The sequence below is a fragment of the Helicoverpa zea genome, chromosome 5 (genome assembly GCF_022581195.2).
Source record: "Helicoverpa zea isolate HzStark_Cry1AcR chromosome 5, ilHelZeax1.1, whole genome shotgun sequence".
Lineage (NCBI taxonomy): Eukaryota > Metazoa > Arthropoda > Insecta > Lepidoptera > Noctuidae > Helicoverpa > Helicoverpa zea.
Genome location: NC_061456.1, coordinates 12739508 through 12760741, shown reverse-complemented (window position 1 = coordinate 12760741; position 21234 = coordinate 12739508). Strand labels below are relative to the sequence as shown.

Genomic DNA, 21234 nt, shown 5'->3' with positions numbered 1-21234 from the left:
GCAAAAGATTATCCGCATTATTACTAAAATTTCAACAAGGGACCTACCTAACATTTCATTCTTTTGTTTCAAAACCAACATCATTTAACCAAAACATACCATACCGCACAATTGGCCCATTCGAGCTCACTCACTATACGACCGTTTCTTTCTACCCCAACCCACAATGGAGACAAAATTCATACTCCAACAAAAACCGGGTAAATTTTAATTCCAGTAAGTAGTTCACAAAACGAGTTGTATAAGCCGAGCTGACATAACTCATCTCAGGGTACCCATAAAAAACCTCGAGCGAACAATCGTCTCAGTGCATTATTCTCCTTACCATAATCTCAATTACTTACCATCCGTCGTCGGTACAATTTACCGGGAAGCCCTAGTTTGGTATGCATTCGTTCTTTTGCGAAATATCTTAGAACTTCTCTGGTTATAAAATAAAATTTTTGATGTTAGTAAAAAAGTTTTTTACAGGTCCACTTTATTGGGTGTGGTTATTGGGCGGTTTAGAGCCCAGGATTTATTTTAATAAATAGCGGTTGAGTAAAAATTTTGATGTCAACTGCTTCGCTTTAGTACTTGCTAGTAAATTTTACAGAGGATTTTACTTGTCAGGTGCTTATGAAAATTAATTAATTTGCGCAATTGTACACTTATAAGCACAACACGTAAATAGACCAACAATTCAATTAGTTATCATTCAATGTGTAAAAAATAAACAGAATAGATTTCAACCGAATATGTTTTCAACAGGGTAGGGCCGTTCGACATCGATATCAATCGATTAATTGATTCGAATAACTAAATTATGCCTGTTTCTACACGTAATCGAATACTGAGTAAAGTTCTTTCACAAATTGGCGCCCAACAAATCCATTAGCACAATTCAACAAACTCATTTATATTACTGACATCCATTCAATATTCGTAATGGTAATTTACCAATGACTATTACAAATAGTCAATTAATATCTACATAAACCATTCTAGTTGCATAAGTAAGATAATCTAATGTCTATAATCGAATGATTACCAACCTGTATCGATTATGCATATCGATATCGAGATGGAAGGATCGTTTATCAAAAACATAGTCCCTAATTATAATGGAAATCCGATTCCTTTGTGTATTGTCTTTTATTATTCCTGGTATAAATGTTTCCTCTCTTATCCATCTTCATTATATTAATATGCGGGATTATATCAATATGGAGTATTATCCGGAGTGATTTTTATTGTGAGTGACTTTTGTTTGAGACTGTACCTACTCGTTTTTGGTAAAAGGCTCTTTGTTTTGTTTTGCTTTTTTGTAATTATGATTGATGATGTGGATATTAAGATTTGTGGTTAAAAATAAATGTTGTTTCAACTAATCACGCAAAATATACATTACTCTAGTACGAAATAACATTTTCTATGTCAGTTTTCATTAGACAACTAAGCAGGAGTATCTCTACGAAAATACCTTCGTAATTTATAAATGATAGACACTATTTCAATTTGAAAATACGTAGTTTTCTACACCTTTTAATTAAAGATTGAATATGTTAAAACTACCAAAAAGGCATCCCAACATCAAAACTCAATCTCAACATCAAAACTCAAGGAATTTATCAAAAACACAAATTATTTTTTTCCGAAAAAATCATTCAACCCTTCACAGCCGATGGTCTTATTGTCCCTTTGGGCGTAAGACTGGAAACATGTACTTGAAACACATGGTGGCATCTGTTAGAGGTGCCGATGCGAGGAAACGGCCCAGCTATAAAATCGGTAACGATTTTGCCCTGTGTGGCATCTTATACTGTAGGTACACGTGTTTTTATTTTTAATTACATTTTTTTGGCGGTTCTGTTTGTTTTGGTTTGGTTTGTGTGTAAATATTGGGTTGGTAATAAAATTGTTTTAGATGCTAAACTTCTCATGTTACCTTCTCAGAAACTCGGCGGTTAGTCATGATGAGAAGTATATGAATAAACATAATGTCAAAACCCGGTTAGGTTACTGTCAATATTTAATGTTAGGGAATATAGTGCAAAACACTAAGTATCTTTCTTAGCATTTCATATCATGGAGTTCCTGATTCCAAAAACATAATTTTATTTAATTATCAATATCTTAGGATTATTATTTCTTCCCTACTACAGTATAGAAACTTGTCACAACCTCATATGCTCCAACCTTTATCCGGACACATTCGTTGGGTTTCAAGGCACGCACGGGATTGCCGAGTTATTACCGGGTCATAGGGCTCGAGTCTTCAATGTGGCACCGTGGACTTTTACGGGTTAACACGACTGTTGGAAGGTTTGACGTACGTTTTACTATCTGTGTTATGTTTTAGTAGGTAATTACTGAGGAATTGTGGGGTACGTCTTTTTATGTGTGCGAAGTGAATGAGTAGGAAATGATAGTGTTAAATGTAATGTGATGTCTATGGTCTGAGCCGCTCACTATCTAATATTCACAAGTTTTTGTCTATGTCTTTTCTTGATATTCTCGTATTGTGTTTTGTTTTGTCTATGGTTTGTTTTGTATTCATTGTTACTATTAACTTTTACTACTTTTCTGTTATTTTACTAATTATATATATATATATATTTATTAATTTACTGGATTCGTGCCGAAACGGCGTCTTGATTGTATAGTCCCGAGGCAAGTCATGTGGGGGGTCAGCGCTGAAAACCAGCGCTGTTGTCTCGTGCCTGCGTGTGCGAGACACAGCATTATGCTGAGCGTTGCCCCTTTTCACGCATAAGTGACGCAGCTGCAGCGCTTTTCTTTTTTGTCTCACTGTTTGTTTTGTCCATTGTTATATTTGTTTGTATTTGTGTGTGTTTGTTTTCTGCGTCATTTGTGTGTTAAATAAAATGGTTTTTCTTTCTTTCTTCTTTCTTAAAAGTTGGAGCTTTTATTTGGTGAACCTGAGTCCGTTTATTTGGTGAATTATTTTGTGGACCCGGAAAAAATAATGTAGCCTTCTTCAATAAATGGGCAATCTAAAACTGAAGGATATTTGCAAAGTTATATAATTATATAAATTGGTAAAGTTGGTAAGCGCTTATATTTACACCTACATATCTATTTTGTATGGATTATTAATTTTGTAATTATAGAAATTGAGTTAGAACTTATTAATTAAAGTACAACGGCTAAACAACTTGTAAGCAGAACATCTTACAAAAAAAAAAACTTTAATTACTTTTATTCATAAATAAAAAATGCTCAAACTTCCCACCACACACACTAAATCTTTCTCAAAAATTACGCAAACTACTTAAAAATTCTCAAAACCATTTGCCGTCCTCACTTCCTTCAGAAAAAGTACTGGAAATTTTTCCCAGCGTCCATTTGCCAAGAAAAGCCGGCGGTCATAATACTCATTCTCAGCCTTTCGTGGCCCGAGTCCAATGAAACCATAATTAGGGCCGAGTTTCGTAATCCCCTTAAAATAACCGGCCCTCTGAATGGGACGTTCGACGGACAGACGGTAATAAACACACACTGTTTTAGTTTACTGGGTTTTTGTCGGTTTGTGCGAAAATATTGTTTTTTTGGGTGATATCATGTTTAGGTATTGTGTTGGCAGCAATGTACCTACATATTGTTTTTCTGTTGTTTTTTTTTTTGTAAATGGGCTTTCTTTATTTTGTACCATGTACGTATATTTTACTTTAAAATAACTTTTATTTATCTTTATATACTACTAGCTTTCGCCCGCGGTTTCGCCCGCGTCCCGTAGCCGGATGGTGACAAAAACTTTCTCCCAGGTCTAAGTTACCTCCTCTAATTATCAGCCAAATCGGTCAAGCCGTTTTCATGTTATGTCGTGACAACGGAAAGCGGGTTTTATTTATATATATACATGTATAAGATATGTATAGCTTTCGCAAGCGGTTTTACCCGCACAGTCCATGTACTAGTGTGCAAGTAGCCTGTCTCGATAAACTCACTGAAATATTTTTTTTAATTAATATAGTAGTTTCAGGGATAAGCTTGGGCAAACAAACCAAATCCTTCTTTACAAAATTCGTAAACGTAGGTTAGAAACTTCCTGTGTATCCCAAGGCATAGCCACGTTAATGTTTTTACAAGAAATAACTTTTCAACTGTCACTCTATCCAAAAAAGGGTTCTCGTGCGGATAGTCCATTAAATATCACTAAAACTACATCCAAAAGCAAGTAACCAAGTAAACCTTCAGTCCAGTCCCGTTAACAGGGTTCATTGTCAGGCTTCAGCTGTAAACACGAGGCTGCATGATAAGCCGGTAAATGGCACTGACGAGGCGTCTGCATTGCGCGTTGTAGAGTTAAATGTATCCAGATTATGTGTTTTTGGTCAAACTGATACTGATTTGCTTGATTAACCTACTCAAGGGTTTCTTTTAATTTAAACATAGAAAACTTACAAACCTGAGTGTGTCAAAGCTAGAATGTTTTTTCAGCACCACTATTTTTTTTTTTATTTGAAAGGAATAACCAACATCAGTACATTACACAGTAGGCACACAATGTAGAGCTTACATGTTGTAAACATTGTGTTATGTTTCAGTACATTGACGTTGAGTTGATAACAATCAATTTCAGATCAGAATGTTTAATTATGTATGGTCTTCTCCTAAAGCCTAAATAAATTAAAACCCTTAAATCTACTACTTAGAGTCGCCTCTTATGTGTAAAGTTCTGAAAACAAAAGTACGCTTGACCATAATGACCATGAGTCTACTAGTTCTTATCAAATCGTCTACAAAATACCATATGAATCCAAAAGACCACCTAAAATTAGCTTCGAACTAAAATTTTATATGACAAACAGCCAGATTTCTTTGAATATATCGGTTTATTTAGAATCACTTTCAAGTCTGGTCGCCATTTTTCTTTCGTAGCTCTAGCGTGACGTCATAATGATGATTTACGAGGTACGACAGGCTCGGCTTAGAATGTTCGAGACGGTTCTAACAAACTGACGAGATGTTTTTAGTTCAAATAACGTTGTAGTCGTATAGATTTTTATCTGTATTCGTGTAGCTAGATTTTGTTATGCTTTTTCGTAAGCTTAATGACAAAAAAATTGCCATAAAACTTATATTTTGTTCAGCAAGTATAGCGTTGAATCAAAAGCCCTTCACTTCTAAAAACATTGAACTTTAAATTCAAACAACGTCAAATTTTTCTTTCGGCGAAGAATATTAAAAAAGTCTGTCGGACTGTTGGTTTTTCCGGCTATCATACCAAAATAAGTGAAATTTAAATATTAGGTACATAAAAAGGTAATATAAAGGCTGAGAGACCAGGCTATTTCCGCATCCGGAAAAAGAGACGAGGGTGAAACTGCGGGAAACCAGCTAGTTATTTATAAAACCTAAACTGTTTTTATTCCAATCCCTATCCAACATTCTCATATAAAGTCTAGTCTGTCTATTATTTTTTTGGTCAAAAACAATTCTGGTATTTGATCTAACTCCAAAGAGACCGTTTTCAATAGGCGGCCAACCAATCAAACGGGCACCACTAACTGTATCGAATCAACCGCTCGATTTCTATGAAAACACGATCGTTATTCGTATGTAGTGTATCGAGTGTGCACTAGTATAGCGTATGGAAGTGGGGGCTACTCTAGCTCAACGAAAAACGAAGATTCGATGAATGTTTCAATGGGTCCGACCACAACTCTATTGGGGTGCAATATTGCAACTGTACGCATAGTATTTGATGTTCTAACAAGCGATGTATAGGTATACCTTTGAAAAATTTTGTCTATTGCAGTAAAAATCTGTTAAAATAGTACCATAGCGAACAGATAAAAGATGATGCTCAAGCATTTGTTTTTATAATTTATTATTATTTTAGATTCTCCGTGACGTACATTTGACAGTACATAAACCTACCTCAATCTTTTTTCAATAGATTTTGACAAATTGTGGAGGGTTAATGTTTGAAAAATAAATTGCTGGCGTTCGTACAGTCAACTTCAGGTCAGTGGTAACAGTTCTATAGGAAAATCGTACTTATTACTATTGAGTTAAGGTCCATGACAGTTACCACTGATGTGCAGTCTATCGTACCTAGTGTTGCAATACATAAGGAAGTTTCAAGTCTATAAGTTTAGTATCGAGTATTTTCACATCGAGAATTGACACTCGATTACAATTGCTCCGTTTTCCTTTGTATGTTCGGTGTATCTTTATTTCTGTGGCATATTTTGATCTCCTACGTGTATCGAACAATGTAGTATATATGGAAATAAAACTATATCAATCAAAGAGTATTTCACACAAATAGGTTATTTTTTACTCTTTATTTATATATTACACAGAAGGTAAGTCCAAATTATACTAAGCCCCCATCATAGTATGTCCATAATAATATGCCTTAGGCTAACTTGCTTATTAGGCTAACTTTAATCTGGGTAAACTAATATTACCACGTTTGCATCTTACAGATGATATTAAAATATTCATTCAGAATAATCATGAAATAGCACAATAATTGCTTGAACTAAAAGCATTTTCAGCTACTTATCTGCCATTAACGTCCTAGGAATTCCGCGCTCAAAATATCCTTGTATTACTATACGGCTATCGAAGTAAGGGTGCATTCCCATTCAAACGTAGCTGAAAGATAGCATTTTTTGAACGTCATTTATAAAAGACAGCCCTCAAATAGCCCAGCCCCCTATTTTTGCTGGGAAGAAGTGGCGCAACAAACTCCTCAGCACTATAATGATAATTTACTTTCTGATCTGGGTTAAGGTAACTTATCGTCTTCATATTTTCCAATTGTGTCATATTCATTGCTCCTGTCATCTGTCACCAATGTATAAGTATCTTGGACTAATTATAATAAAGTGTATCGCCCTTTATTGAGCACTAGCTATTCCAAATTTTGATATTCTACCAGTTAAGGAAATAGTTTTCACATCAAATCCTGTAAGTCTTTAAAATCTCGCTTTTCTTTTCTATTTTTATTCGAATCAATTCAGTCTATTTGTCATGACTGGATACAAACTTCATATTTTTGATGTTACATAGTTTTATAAACTTGCGTCATGACACAGTGTGAACTCGGCCTAAGTATTCCGATAATAAGGCGTGCATTAGTCGGGCATCGAATTAGGTCACCCGAGGAATGCATGGGACATAATGATTACCGAGTGCCTGGTACTTGGTTATTTAGCTTATATGGGCTTTAGTGTTTATATAGTAGGTACCTACTCAGTTTTGAATTTGGACTCTATTTTTGTCTGTCATTTGTTTAAGGTCGGGATTTAAATTGTTTGAGGGTGAGTTACCAAACCAAGCCCTAACCAGCCGTGTAGTTGTCGCCTATTGGTCAAATCGTAAAACGGTTTATGGTGCAATTCACCGTTAACAGGTGCAATTTATACCATTTCTGTTCACATTAAATAAATGAATAACGGTACAAGGTATTGTAAATAAATATAGTAATACATGTAATCGTATGTATGTGAACATAAATTATAAAGTTTATACTTGAACCGCTTTCTGGGAACTTCGACCAAATATTAACTTTAAGATTGGCTTAAACTACAGTAATGACGGTTGCCTTAATAAGTCAATATTTAACCGTATACAAGAACAGTTAACTAGAAAGGGTATCAATTTCCGGTTCCCCATTCAAGTGTTGTGATAAATGTAGATAAGTTATATAATTTAAAACAAACTAGTTGTAGATTCACCCGCGTATCGAGGGAACTTGCAGTAAGTGGAGTTTTAGTGACGATAGTGCTAAGTTAAACCGATAGAAAATAAAAACCATTGTATAAACCATAGTTTAAATCACCTTTTTAAGACCATGTTTTGTTAAGGTCCCTTGCCTATGGTTATCAGACTTTGATCTATATTCTACGTGAGCTTATTATATGCCCCTGACATGTCGTATTAGAATGCGGTATCAATTACTATGCCAATTGATTGCTCATTAGTATCAAATTACAAGTATCATAACCATGACATGTCATATCAATACCGCCTACTTCAAATTCTGTCTTCGTAACAGCAAGTGATAGACGTACACTCATCATTTGCTTAGCTTTTTCCCAACTATGTTGGATCGGCTTCCATTCGAACCGGATGCACCTGAGTAGGTACTAGTGTTTTATATTATATGGAACAAATGCCTACCCAAAAGTCATCAACGCAGTTACCAGGGCAACTCGATAGACCTTGATAAGAATGGTTGTCAGACTTTTTGGCTTCTGACTACCCATAATGTACGCCATTTTTTCAAATGATAACCGGGCGGGACACAAAAAATGTAAGAAGCCTTCCGAAACATGGAAGAATTGTTATGATAATATAGTCATCCATCCAGAGATCGATTGTTGTTAACCTTATGATCGATAACCCATATGGCTTCATAAAATATCGTATTTAACCAAATTTTCGTCCAAAACTCCAGTACAAAATTTACCTTGGCAACAAATATGCAGCGTTCAAGCTCAATCAATTCCATTTGAAAACAAGAGCAACTCGCTATAAATAGCGGGTATTATAGTTCGGCCATTCAGAGAATGCGTTCCTGACACGTCGCGATTGAACTGACGACGTAATAACATTCATTGATTATTGATATAATAATGTTGTTTTAATGCTCCTCAATTGTTAAAACGGTAAACAACCAGCAAAAATATTTTTATCGTAACTGCAACGCCATTGCAAAGTTACGTCGTCAGTTCAATCGCGACGTGTCAGGAACGCATTCTCTGAATGGCCGAACTATAGTAAACAAATTGTTATTGGGGCAAACCGCGGCTGCTGTTCTAAAGTGATTTTGTTAGTAATATCATCATTAGTAGTGAATTCTTTGGGCAATTGTATTTGAGAGTTTAGTTTTATGTTTGTGTGAAAGGAAAAATGAAAGTTAATCATATAGATAATTAAGAAGTCTGAAAAATTAAGTAGTCTTTTTACTGGATATTTTTTAATCGCGGGAAACAGCTTGATTTTAATGAGGCATAAAAATATTTTTACGATTGAGTATTATTATAAGTACGCTTTAATAAATATATTGACAATATTTAGTCGTATTATCTGGATAATCCAGGTAATCCGTAATTTCCCGATACTTGATCATTGCACCCAGTGGCGTAGCGTGGGGGGGGCAAGGGGGGCAAATTCCCCGGGCGGCAGCTTTTAGGGGGCGGCAAAATTTACCCGAATAAAAAAAAATTGTTCGCAACTAGTATCTGCGCCGCTACATAAAACTGTCTAACAATAGCAAAACATTAAACAAGAAAGTTGAAACTTTTTAAACTTAAAATCAATTAATGTTAAAATTTGGTACTTAAAACACTCTTGACACTACATTTTACGTAATTTTGGTTTTGAGTCTTAAATAAAAAATAATTAAAATTTCGCGCTCGCTTCGCTCGCGTATTCAAAAACGATGTGCCCTTATTTTTGCATCTGTCAACAAACAAAAAGTCAAGTACGTTTGGGCTAAATTTTACGTAATATTTGGTTTAAGTCCGATAAAAATTTCGCGCTCGCTTCGCTCGCGCATTTGGCAACTACATACGCAAGTTTTTCTCTATTTGCATTTGCTTACCTACACAACTGCCGACATGCGTTTAGCAGAGTGCTAATTTAGGTAAACCGATGAGGTGGTCCCCGTCAAGACAAACTTTAGTTTAAAGTGGTCCCTCATGACTAAAAGGTTAAGAACCACTGGTTTAGATAAACTTGAATGCTATAAGCAATAGGCCTACCTAGACACAAGCCAAATTTCACGCTTAGGTATAGTTCCATGGAAACTAATTTAAGTGTTAATCCCGTAAATTAAATTAATTTGTTAAATAGTTTAAAGTAGCCCCGCTTTTTAAATTATTTCAATTTCATATATACTTATAGGTACCTACTTCGCTAGCCTGCGTAGGTACCTAAAAGAATTTTAAAACCTTCAAGAAATCAAGTAACAAAGATATAAAAGTCTACTTGAGAACCTCCCCCTTCTGCCGGGGCTGCGGGTTGTTCCGCGGCTCTGGAACATAAAGCCTTCGACGGAACACGACGGTTTTTAGTCAGTAAGAGTCTGACACTCCCTCACCGCTGCTAACTCACAGCGGAAAGGGTCATTTGATGATTTTTAACGTCGATACAAAAAAAAACCGTTTTTTTGAAGTCAGTTAAAAATGACAAACGGCCAGTAACACTTGGTAAAAAAAATACACGGGAAGGGGCGGCAAAATCGACAACTGCCCCGGGCGGCAGATACCCACGCTACGCCACTGATTGCACCATTAACTGATTGTCGTTGCCTAGCCAGGAATTAATACGGATTGAGGCCGATGGCTATCTAGGGAATAGTTAACCGACTTTACATGATATATTGTGTACTAATGATGGTAGGTATATTGAAGATACGTATATGCGCATATGGCAGGATATTACGTTCTAATAAGGATGTTTGTTGGTATGTTTGTGGCACAAACAGGTAATAAGCAAAGATAGTCGTAAAATAATCTTGCAAGATAAAAATAAAAGAATTACACTAGTTTACAAAATCAAACTTTTTGCCTGTTGCCGTGGATTTAATGGCTGGTAACATTCACTTATGTTTAGTTTTTATTAATTACACCCGCAAAAATTTTTTTGTAGCTCGACTTTACTTGTTATTGACTTTCTCTTTTCTAAACCTTTTTCAGTCGCTGAAGTACGTATTTTATTGTAATTATACAAATATGTGAAGTTTTTACAACACGAGTAGTTCAAGGAGGCGTTGTTTGAACAATCCAAACCATGTTTGTTACTTATGTGGAGAATATGTGTTTGAGAAGAGTAGAAATGTCATCAGAGACGCTTAAAAATACTTATTTTTTATATTATGGAATGTTGTTAGATAAAAATGACAAATCTTGGGCTCCTGATTGTGTTTGTAAATCGTGCGTTGAATATTTAAGATTATGGAAAAGTGGTAAAAGAAGTACTTTTCAACTTAAAACACCAACTATTTGGAAAGAATCGAAAAATCATCTCGACGGCTCTTACTTTTGCAGCGTGAACATAAACAGCTTAAACACCAAAAATCGAGCTAAATGGCAAAACCGAAGTAGAACATGTGTTTAGCGAAGAGTGTAGCATTCACCTGAACTTTCAGAGAATAAAAATTATATTGAATTTTGAAAAATTATAATGAAAATTATGTTGAACTTGTCGAAGACCTGCTTTTACAAATAAGAGGTATGGGATGCAATTTGAGCATAAAGTCACTTCCTCTTCAGTCATCTGGACAGATTTCCAGAAAATTTAGGAGATATGAGCGAAGAGCAGGGGAGAACGTATGCATCAAGATTAACGTGTCATGGAAGAACGTTATCAGGGTTTCTGGGATGTAAATATGATGTCTGACTATTGCTGGTCTCTGATACGCCATTTCCCAAAGTCTACACATAAGAGAAGAGCTTTAAAGCCAAGTTTTTTGGAACTTAACAATTAATATAATTTTTAAACAAATATTCTTTAAGGTAAATCCACGTTTTTTCTCTTTAAACCGCACTTAGCTGAATCTCAAAAACTAGAGCTGATAAAAAAAAACTACTAATAGTTTTAAATATGGTTAAATATGAGTAGTCAACAACAGCTTAAAAAATCCCGGCAACAAATGTACTGTAAACTAGTGTTATTGTTGTCAATTTGTCTGTCTGTTTGAGCTCGTTAATCTGAGGAACTATCGAACCGATTTGAGAAATTTCTTCAGTGTGAGATATCTCATTTATCGAGGAAGTCATTATATCTGAGTGATTGGAGTAGTTCGTATCCGCTCAAACGCTACCAAGTGACTTTTGTCCCTTTTTCGTTTTGACAGTAAAGCGCACCCAAGTGACTTTTGTCCCTTTTTGCGTTCCAGTGCGATACACATCACAATATATTTGTTTCTTTCTATTACACGGTGTTTTAATACCTTTTCTCTTTTCTACACGATTCTTAATACATTTCTTCATGCTAAGAATACGACAATAGTTCCACAATAGTTCATTCGGATTGAAAAAATAATGTCAAAGTCAGTCGTTCGTTGGTTTTCGCGCGTTAGGCGGAAGATTGTCCTTGTAATTTAATCATTATTTCGGTTATTTGTACGTATTATTGTATTAATTACGGTGTTATTATACAATAAGAATATAGTCTTTGTGTGTGCAAGCGAGTTTTAACCTAAGGGTTTAATAATTCAGCTTTTAAAAACATTCTTTTGTACAAGGTCAAACAATGTTTTTTTTTTAACTAGTCATTGTTTACATCTAAAAATATAAACATTCGAAGCTCAATGTTAACAAAAACCTGATACCACTTGAAAGAGTCATTCATTAGCTTGAACAAAAACAACACTTGAGATTGCTTATGTTACCAATGAGTCATAAAAAAAAACATCTTGTGAACTCGGCCATCTGGCGCAGCGGCGCGCCATTTTTTTTTCGAACAGTAGCGCTTTGTGCGAATTTTGGAAATCGGCGAAATCACTCATGCGGGTATGGGACACGGGGAAAACAGCTCTAGCTACATATCCATCATCACAAATTCACCAATCTAAGTAAAGATTGTAACCAATCCCAATTCCATTAAACATTTGCCGGCACAAATACAAACCCACGCGATACAGACTACATTACAAACTCTGTACAAGCGCGAACCTAGTCTGCACGTCAGTCACGCGTCGGCATGCAAACTAAGACACCTGTGTTACCTCTCTAATCAAAACCGTCAACACTAGAAACAATCCTTGTACACCCAGCCATTGGAAACAGATTTCTTCAACCCCAATTTACAGCGCATCGCGGATTTCGCGACGCATCCCATTAACAGAAACATCTAATTAAATTCTTGACCGTTATTTGAAGCTTACTAGTTTGAGATAGGCACCTACGTGTTTTCCGCTTTTATCTCTGTCCTTTTCTACCCCATATCTTGCATCTCTCTCGCACACCGACCAGTTTCACTCCCCACCAGGCAGGAGGCGACGAGTGTTCTCGGCGGCCACAGTTCGTCATTTGGCGTCTTGTTTTCCGCCCGAGAAGGTTGGTCTAACCAACCGCTGTAGTATTTCGTTGAAAAATAAACTCAGTGCTCTCGCAGAACACAGGTGAGTTTATAATATTTTATACAATTTGTTAACGGTTTTAACGTTCGATATTCGATTTTGCGAAATCAAGTGTTAATATTTTGTACATCTACCCCTTTTTTGTCACGAGTTTCTTCCGTGTACTTTTTTTTCAGTAATTTGTTTTCAGAATGAGTGACTTATAAAGCAAATACGGATGCGGTAAATAATAAAGCTACCACAGCCCGTGCACGTGACTATGGAAAAGAAAGCAAGCCCGAAGTTCCTAAGGCACCTGTGGCCCTAGTTCAATCCTGCAAGGCGTTCAACTTTTTGACAAAAAAGAATGGTGTGAGGTGCGGTCCAACCAGCATCTCCTTAGTTCGGACTGGTCACTACCGCACTTGAAGAGGGCTGGTGGTGTCAAGAAAGCTTTTCGGCCTTGAAAGACTTGGTACGCTCCCCTCGGACTGCCAGTAAGTCTGTTAGCCACCCCCCATGGGGGTCGGCTCATTATCACGGCGTGTGATGGTTTTCGGCCTTGAAAGACTTGGTACGCTCCCCTCGGACTGCCAGTAAGTCTGTTAGCCACCCCCCGTAGGGGTCGGCTCATTATCACGGCGTGTGATGGTTTTCGGCCTTGAAAGACTTGGTACGCTCCGCCTAGGACTGCCAGTAAGTATACTAGCCACCCCCCGCAGGGGTCGGTTCATTATCACGGACCCGCGCAGGGTACCAATCTTGCATTTTGCGAGTCGCAGCATCATTACAAAGCAGGGACCAGTAAGTATACTAGCCACCCCCCGCAGGGGTCGGTTCATTATCACGGACCCGCGCAGGGTACCAATCTTGCATGTTGCGAGTAGCAGCATCATTACAAAGCAGGGACCAGTAAGTATACTAGCCATCCCCCGCAGGGGTCGGCTCATTATCACGGACCCTCGCAGGGTACCAATCATGCATGTTGCGGGTCGTACCATCATTGCAATCTACCCTCGCAGGGTGGCTTTTTGGATCGACTTTCGAAGAGTCGCCATTATAACCTTCCCTCGAAGAGAAATGGTAATCACACTCACGCTGAATGGCGTGTGACGCAAAACTCTAAAAGCTCCCTTGGGATATCACGAGTAAATTACAATAGGAACCATGTCCAACAGAGGAAACAGAAAGCGTCCAGGACCGCAGGCGGACTTTGATGCGTCCAACAAGGCACGTAAGTTATGACTTTCCAGGCGGGTTGCCTAACATTATATCAAGACCAATGGAAAGAAATGGGAGCTCCGCCTTTCTTGTTAAAAATAATAACTGGGTATCGCATACCATTGGCCAAAAGCCACCTTTGATAGATAATGCCAGATTTGACCAGAGAGTCCAAAGAGATGGATGTCGTCATATCCCAAATGATAAAACAAAAAGTTCTATTGATAGCTGCAAATTCTGCCAGCTTTCTTTCCAATATGTTTCTTGTGCCCAAAAGGCGACGGAAAGAACCGTCCAATACTCAATCTCAAGGTTCTCAACAAGTTCATAATTACGGAACCCTTCAGTTTAATAAATGTTTTTCGGGTGCTAGAGTTTCTTCAGAAAGACGAATGGCTGTGCAAGTGGATCTCGCCCAGGCTTACTTCTACCTTCCGGTAGCCAAAGGTCACAGATATGTTCTTCGACTAGTATACAGAAGAAGACTGCTTCAGATTACGTGCCTACCATTTGGCTTAAGCACGGCACCCAAGACCTTCGCCACAGTGACCAATTTGGGTGGCTCAAACTTTGAAAACTCAAGGGTTACTCATAATTGTGTATCTCGATTTTCTGGTGGCTCACCAAGATATATTTGCCTACTTTGGGATCATTTGCACCATGTTTTGGATGGCAAGTGAATAAATCGCAAGCATTATCAACAAGATAATGACAAAACGCACTACGTGACAAACAGCACGACAAACTTAGAAGACCTGCATAGCTTGATAGGACTTTTAAACTTCGCAAGTTTTCGTTGTTCCATACGGCAGACTGCATTACCGGGCTCTCCTCACTTTCCTCAATGCAGTGTTGAACAGCAATCTATACCTACCCTATTCATGGAACCGTGAGCCAAACGGTGAACAAACCATAAAAAGGGTTCTTATAAGTCACGATTGAAGTAATGATCATATTTTATAAAAATAACTACGAAAGTAATATACTGACAACATTAGAAATGATATTTTAGAACGATGTCTGTGGAACTTATGCAATCTTTTCAAACTTAATTGAAATCAAATATGTATGATAAATGCCGTAAATTATTTTCTTAATTTTAATGAAATATGTAGTAAATCGTTTACATGTAAAATGAACCTAGAAGTCTTGACTGTCATACATAGAACCCTACTTAATTGAAGACCACAGATACTAAGAACATTTTACATAAAAATGTGACGTTTTTGTCATCGGTCGGGTTATACCCACCATTTTGAAAAAGTGTCATTCTTTGGTTACATTGTGGGCTCACGGCTCGGTGAATGGAGTATAGCAATGTTGAACCTACCAGCAGATACCTTAGCAGATCTAAAGTGGTGGCTGGTCAGCTGCCACCAAACCTTGGATATTCATTCGCCACTTCCCTGTCACCTTATAACCACGGACGCCTCCGATGTAGGATGGGGGCACAACTGAACGGAACTCCCGTAATGGGTTCATGGAACGAGAGAGAAAAAGGCTTTCACTGCGATCTGAAAGAGATGCTTGCAGTATTAACTGGAAAATCACGGCAAGTTGCTAAAGAGATCAACAGCCATTTTTCAATGCAGAAATGGGACTGTGGTGTCATATCTAAGAAATCAAGGTGGCACCCGATCAAGGAGCCTACCGAACTTGACGTACAGAGTATTCAGTTATCTTGAGCTGTATCAAATCTATCACGTCGTGAATCATATACCAGCCCTATTCAACAGTCAGGCAGACCATCTCTCCCGACACAAACCTCCACCGGAGTGGCATCTTGTATCAGCAGTGGACCTATTTGCCTCGAAGCGAGCCCAGGGACACATAGTTGTGTACTACGTGCCCCTAGATCTGAAGGACCCGAAAGCGGGGTTCCACGATGCATTTTTCTCAAGTTTTGACTTACCCGCTAGCATGGGTATTACCGCCACCTTACCTTATACCGTAGGTCCTCAGTCATCTCAATTCAGGAACGGGAGTTAATCTCATAGTAGTTCCTTCGGTGGCACCAGGTATTTTGGCGAGCAGATTCCCGAAGTCCCGATCATTAGCAGTACCCTACACACTGATGAACCTCGAGCAGAAACCGATAGACACAGCAACGGGGATACCCCCTGCCAAGGTCAAGGAAATGGGGGGGGGGGAGGGACAAGGAGTCTCTCCGACTGAAGTCTTCTTCAATCCACACGCAACACTTATCAATCAGCTTGGAGTCGATGGTTAAATTGGGGCGAAAAGTATGAAATTGGATCCTATGAATCCTTGAATCCCTATTTGGACCTATACTTGCCCAATTTTTAGCGGACTTACACATAGTAAATAAACTAGCATACAATACTATTTTATTACACAAGTCAGTTATAGCTACACTATGCAATGCGGAAACCACTCTAGAGCTAGGTTCACACGTTCTAGTCGGACACATTTTAAAATCAATAGCGCTGAGCAAACCTGTTCCCCGGGAAGCCGTCCATCTGGAATATTGACCAATTGGTAACCTACTTAAGTGCAGTAAACGTAGACGAGAATAATCCATTTGCAACTTCCAGGCACACTGCTGCTCTTTCTTTTGCTAGCTTGTTTCGGAAAGGCGAGTCCATGATCTTTCCTTGCTTGCAATAGACCCAGAACATTTCAAAAACAACAAAGATAATTTAATCTTATGGCCAGTCTTTGGCTCTAAGACCGACAGTTCTAGTCATAGGCAGTCGGGTTGTTGTTTGATGGATAATCAGGAAAATATAAATCTAAGTCCAGTGTATTGGGTCAGAAAGACTAAAGCCTTGTTAGAAGATAGACGGACATCGGCTAATTCCTTAAATTTATTTATATCCGTTAGAGGCCAACCAAAGGCACGCACCCGAACGATGATACGGGTGGATTAAGACATTGTTAAAAGGGGCAGGAATAACTACAACCCCAGGAAGCTTCCACTCGGCGGTAGCGTCAAAATCTGTGTTGACAATATACCTTTGGACGATATATTAGCAAAGGGTAATTGGCGATCAGGCAATACATTTGCCCATTTTTACAGAAGGGAAAGATACCCACTAAATAGAAGTAGCAAGTTATCTCGATTATTTAATTAATCCAGCTGATTAATGTCTATATTTTTGTTACTATTGTTATTAAGAAGTATCGCAATGTTTTTGTTAATTACTATTAGAAAATGAAATCAATTTTTGCTTTTGTTCTTGCATCTCTCTTTTAATTTTTATTACTCATCCTTCGAGCCCCTTTCCCAACTATGTTGGGGTCGGCTTCCAGTCTAACAGGATGTAGCTGAGTACCAGTACCAGTTAACTTTGATTACATTAGTATTCCAGGACGCAATACACATACTTACATGTGATTACTCGTGTACCTAAGTACCTATTTACATACACAATTTCATTGTGCTTTTGCTCACATTGGCGTCCACTTCCACCAGGCGATAACAAACACGTCTCAAACTAGTAAGCTTCAAATAACGGTCAAGAATTTAATAGCAGCGTTTTACCTGAAATAAAACGCATATTAAATACTTACCTTATTTGAAGCTTACATTTTAATTTCTGCCTGGTGTTTTCGACTCAATGACGAACTGTGGCCGCCGAGAACACTCGTCGCCTCCTGCCTGGTGGGGAGTGAAACTGGTCGGTGTGCGAGAGAGATGCAAGATATGGGGTAGAAAAGGACAGAGATAAAAGCGGAAAACACGTAGGTGCCTATCTCAAACTAGTAAGCTTCAAATAAGGTAAGTATTTAATATGCGTTTTATTTCAGGTAAAACGCTGCTATTTTGAAGTTTCAACAAACCCGCACCTCATTAAGCCGTGTTTATTTTTGCATTACACACATAAGCTCTTATAGCCAAACTTACGTCTTTGATGTCGTTTCACGCGAGACAGCGTTGGAGTTTTCGGTGGCTTCGTCTTAACACTCCCGTAGCAGTAAAGAGGTTCCTCTTTACTAGACTTCTTGAGCAACGGCAGTTTGAAGTTGGAAAACATTGCAAACACATCACTGGCACTTTAGAAAAAAACACAACACTGTCACGTAAGCGATTCCATTTTTGAATTTTTGAATACGCGTCACAAACGTGCGTTCCCGCGTCCGTTTCTAAATATTGTGACTTGTTGTTTTGTGAGCACGCGGGTAGTTTAAATTTAGAACGCACGCGTCTGGTGTCGGCTCTGGGCGTCCGTTATACGTATACATTAGTTTTTAATAAATAAAACTCGATACAAATATTACCGGCAATAAAGTATTATAAATAGTGCGTTCGCCTTTTATCTGCCTGTAATGGAACGTGTGCATGTGGCATTGCTCTCGTTTGGTGCATGGACAGATGTTTTTTGTTGCTAATGATTTGTATTCATGATTTAAGATGGTTCTATAAGAGATATGAGACCACCTTTAAGTCTTATATGTCTATTAGTAGACCACTTATAAAATTATGAAATATAATAATTTTATTTCATTAAAAGCTAAGTAGCAGAGATGGTTTACTTTTAAATACGATACTAAAAGTTTTGTTTAGAAAAGGGAGATTTTTTATAAGGATATAGGATTAACTACCACCACTATATTCAAAGTTACAGTCAGTATAACATTTATTTGGTAGATATTTTCCTTCAGTTACTCGAAACGCGTTGGCTCAATAATATTAATAAAATATCAAATTAATAAGGTGAAACCTTACTCTGTTCTGTTAATAAGATATTTTATTTATTTCTGTTTTATAAAATACTGTCTATTTATTACAGTTCTATTTAAATTTTGGTTCTATTTCTAAGTTTCAAATTCGCTGCGTACTTTAATTATTATTAAGATAATTCGGTTAAGAAGACTTAGGAAAGCGTATTAGACAGCTAAATACAGTCAGACTTATAACGATTTAAACATAATTAAAAAGGATATTTTTATGTTATGATTTCGAAGTAAAATTATATAATTTTCTGGAAATTTAGTTATTTTTAGTATATTAAATTAAATTAAATAAATTTGGATATTTGTTTAAGTAAATGAAAAGTCTTCCCTCTTTTAAATCCCATAGTAAAACTTTTTACTACATAATATAGTACCTACACTCAATGTCATAGAATTGAGAGGCCAACGTGCGCGTCATTAACGAAAAACACTTCTGAAAATATCAGCGGCGTCCACACAGGAAGTCGGCCATCATGAAAATACGTCACATTGATGGTAAAATTTAATTTTCTTTTAGGTAAGTAGGTTAATTCGTTATAGAGAAATATGATATGCAGGTGGTTTGGGTTCAAAAATTCTTAAACAAAATGAAATAATTAGATAACATTGGTACTTTTCCATGTATAGGTACTCAAAAAGAGGGTTTTTCTACTGGCATGTTTTAGTTAGTAGTTTGGTCACTGAAAAGTTCGATTATCTGTTAAAAACATACGCTTTCATATTTTAAGTATCGTTGCAGGTTTTTAGGGCACTTCTGTCAAATCGTTTGACTCTGATTCTATGAGAATCTTTCCCCACATTAATTAGACTTCAGAAAAATAGAGATTAATTCAAACACAGTTTTCGACGTGATAACGTATTTCAAATCGTTTTAGTCGGGTGACATGTTCAGAAACTTGTGTCACACCAAAACCTCACGAGCGCGATCGCAGGTATAACGAGAGAGAGACGGACTGATCTCCCGTCTCATCTCGAGCGCTGCCAGTCATTCCGTGAAACTTGTCACGCGGAATCCTCACGAGCGGAGGCTGGCATAGCGTTCGAGTGAGTGGACCGATCTTCCTTCTCTCTCACTCTAGCGGCATACAAACGAATGGAGATTTTCTCGTGCGGATAAATGTATAAAAGTATGTTTGTATGAATGTATGTATGAAGAAAAATGTATATCATAGTCGAATAAGTAAACTTGTCATTTTACACCCGAAATTTATCATCAAAAGTGTGAATAAAACGATAGATGTAATTTAAAATTTGAAAAAATTGTTATCTTCATTAATTCCTTACTTCCTAAAAACTTATATCACCAATAAGACGTTATCACGTAAACATCTCGATCGTAAACCAACTTTACAAACAACCAATTTTTTATGAAAGAACTAATACTTTCATTACAATTGAAAATAAAATTATTATTGTGCAATGATCTCCAAAATACTCATGTCGTCTTTCGTGAAATTCTAGAATTGTAATACATTATTCCCACCACTAAATAAAGGACAAATACACCAACTATAATACATAGATAACCCCAATAACCAAACTGTACATTGCACAGTACAAGTTATTGTTCCTACTGCAACAATTACAAAACTTACTACTACTAGTACCTAACATAACTTTATACATGTTCGAACAATCATAACAATATCTGTTCTAGTGTTATTAGTATCCGCTCGTATCAGAGGTTGTGCTAAAACTGTATCGAGTACACCTAGTGATGTGCTGAGTCAGTTCATGTTATGTCGATTATGGTATAGTCGAGTCATTGTGTTAATTCGCTGGGAATATAGTAGTGCAAAATCTAGGGAAGAAGATACAAGAAATGTTTAAAGATAATGTCTGTTTATGTCTGGTATAATATCATAGAACTTCTATCAAGTACAGACAGCTAATCAACCTACCTGAATCTTTCACCTATCGAACACTAACCTTTCCCTATTGTGATAAGGTTGAAATTATATCGAAGAAATTTGACAGATTGAAGCAGGTTGATGTGCTGTTCGTATATTGATTGGTGAAGTAACCTGTTTACAAGATGCTTTTGGAACAATAAATCTTTGGCAAAAAAGGGTTTCTGATCTATCCTTTGGATGAAGAACAAATCTATACCAAGTAATCAAGACAGAGAACATCGACGCACGTAAAACAATCCCCTATCAACTTCTCGAAAACTCGACTACAAGCTCAACTTACCTGTCATTCCCCTCCCTAACAGTACTTCGGGGAGTAAGAATGGACAGAACACGAGGCAGGTTTAATCACGTGCTTAGCGAAGCCAATGTTAC

The 21234-nt window shown here is 37.2% G+C and overlaps 1 protein-coding gene across 5 annotated transcripts in view; it reads right to left on the bottom strand.

The window, feature by feature from the left end:
- Positions 1–21234, bottom strand: part of LOC124630408 (glutamate receptor-interacting protein 1) — a 205727-nt gene that overhangs the window by 52285 nt on the left and 132208 nt on the right. Inside the window, exon 1 of one of the 5 annotated variants that reach the window (XM_047164304.1) lies at positions 18120–18352. The exons of the other annotated variants lie outside the window; for them this stretch is intronic. Coding sequence (XP_047020260.1) covers positions 18120–18249 — 130 coding nt within the window. The 5' untranslated portion in view covers positions 18250–18352. Of the gene's footprint in view, positions 1–18119; positions 18353–21234 lie in introns of those variants that run through there. 5 annotated transcript variants of the gene reach the window in all.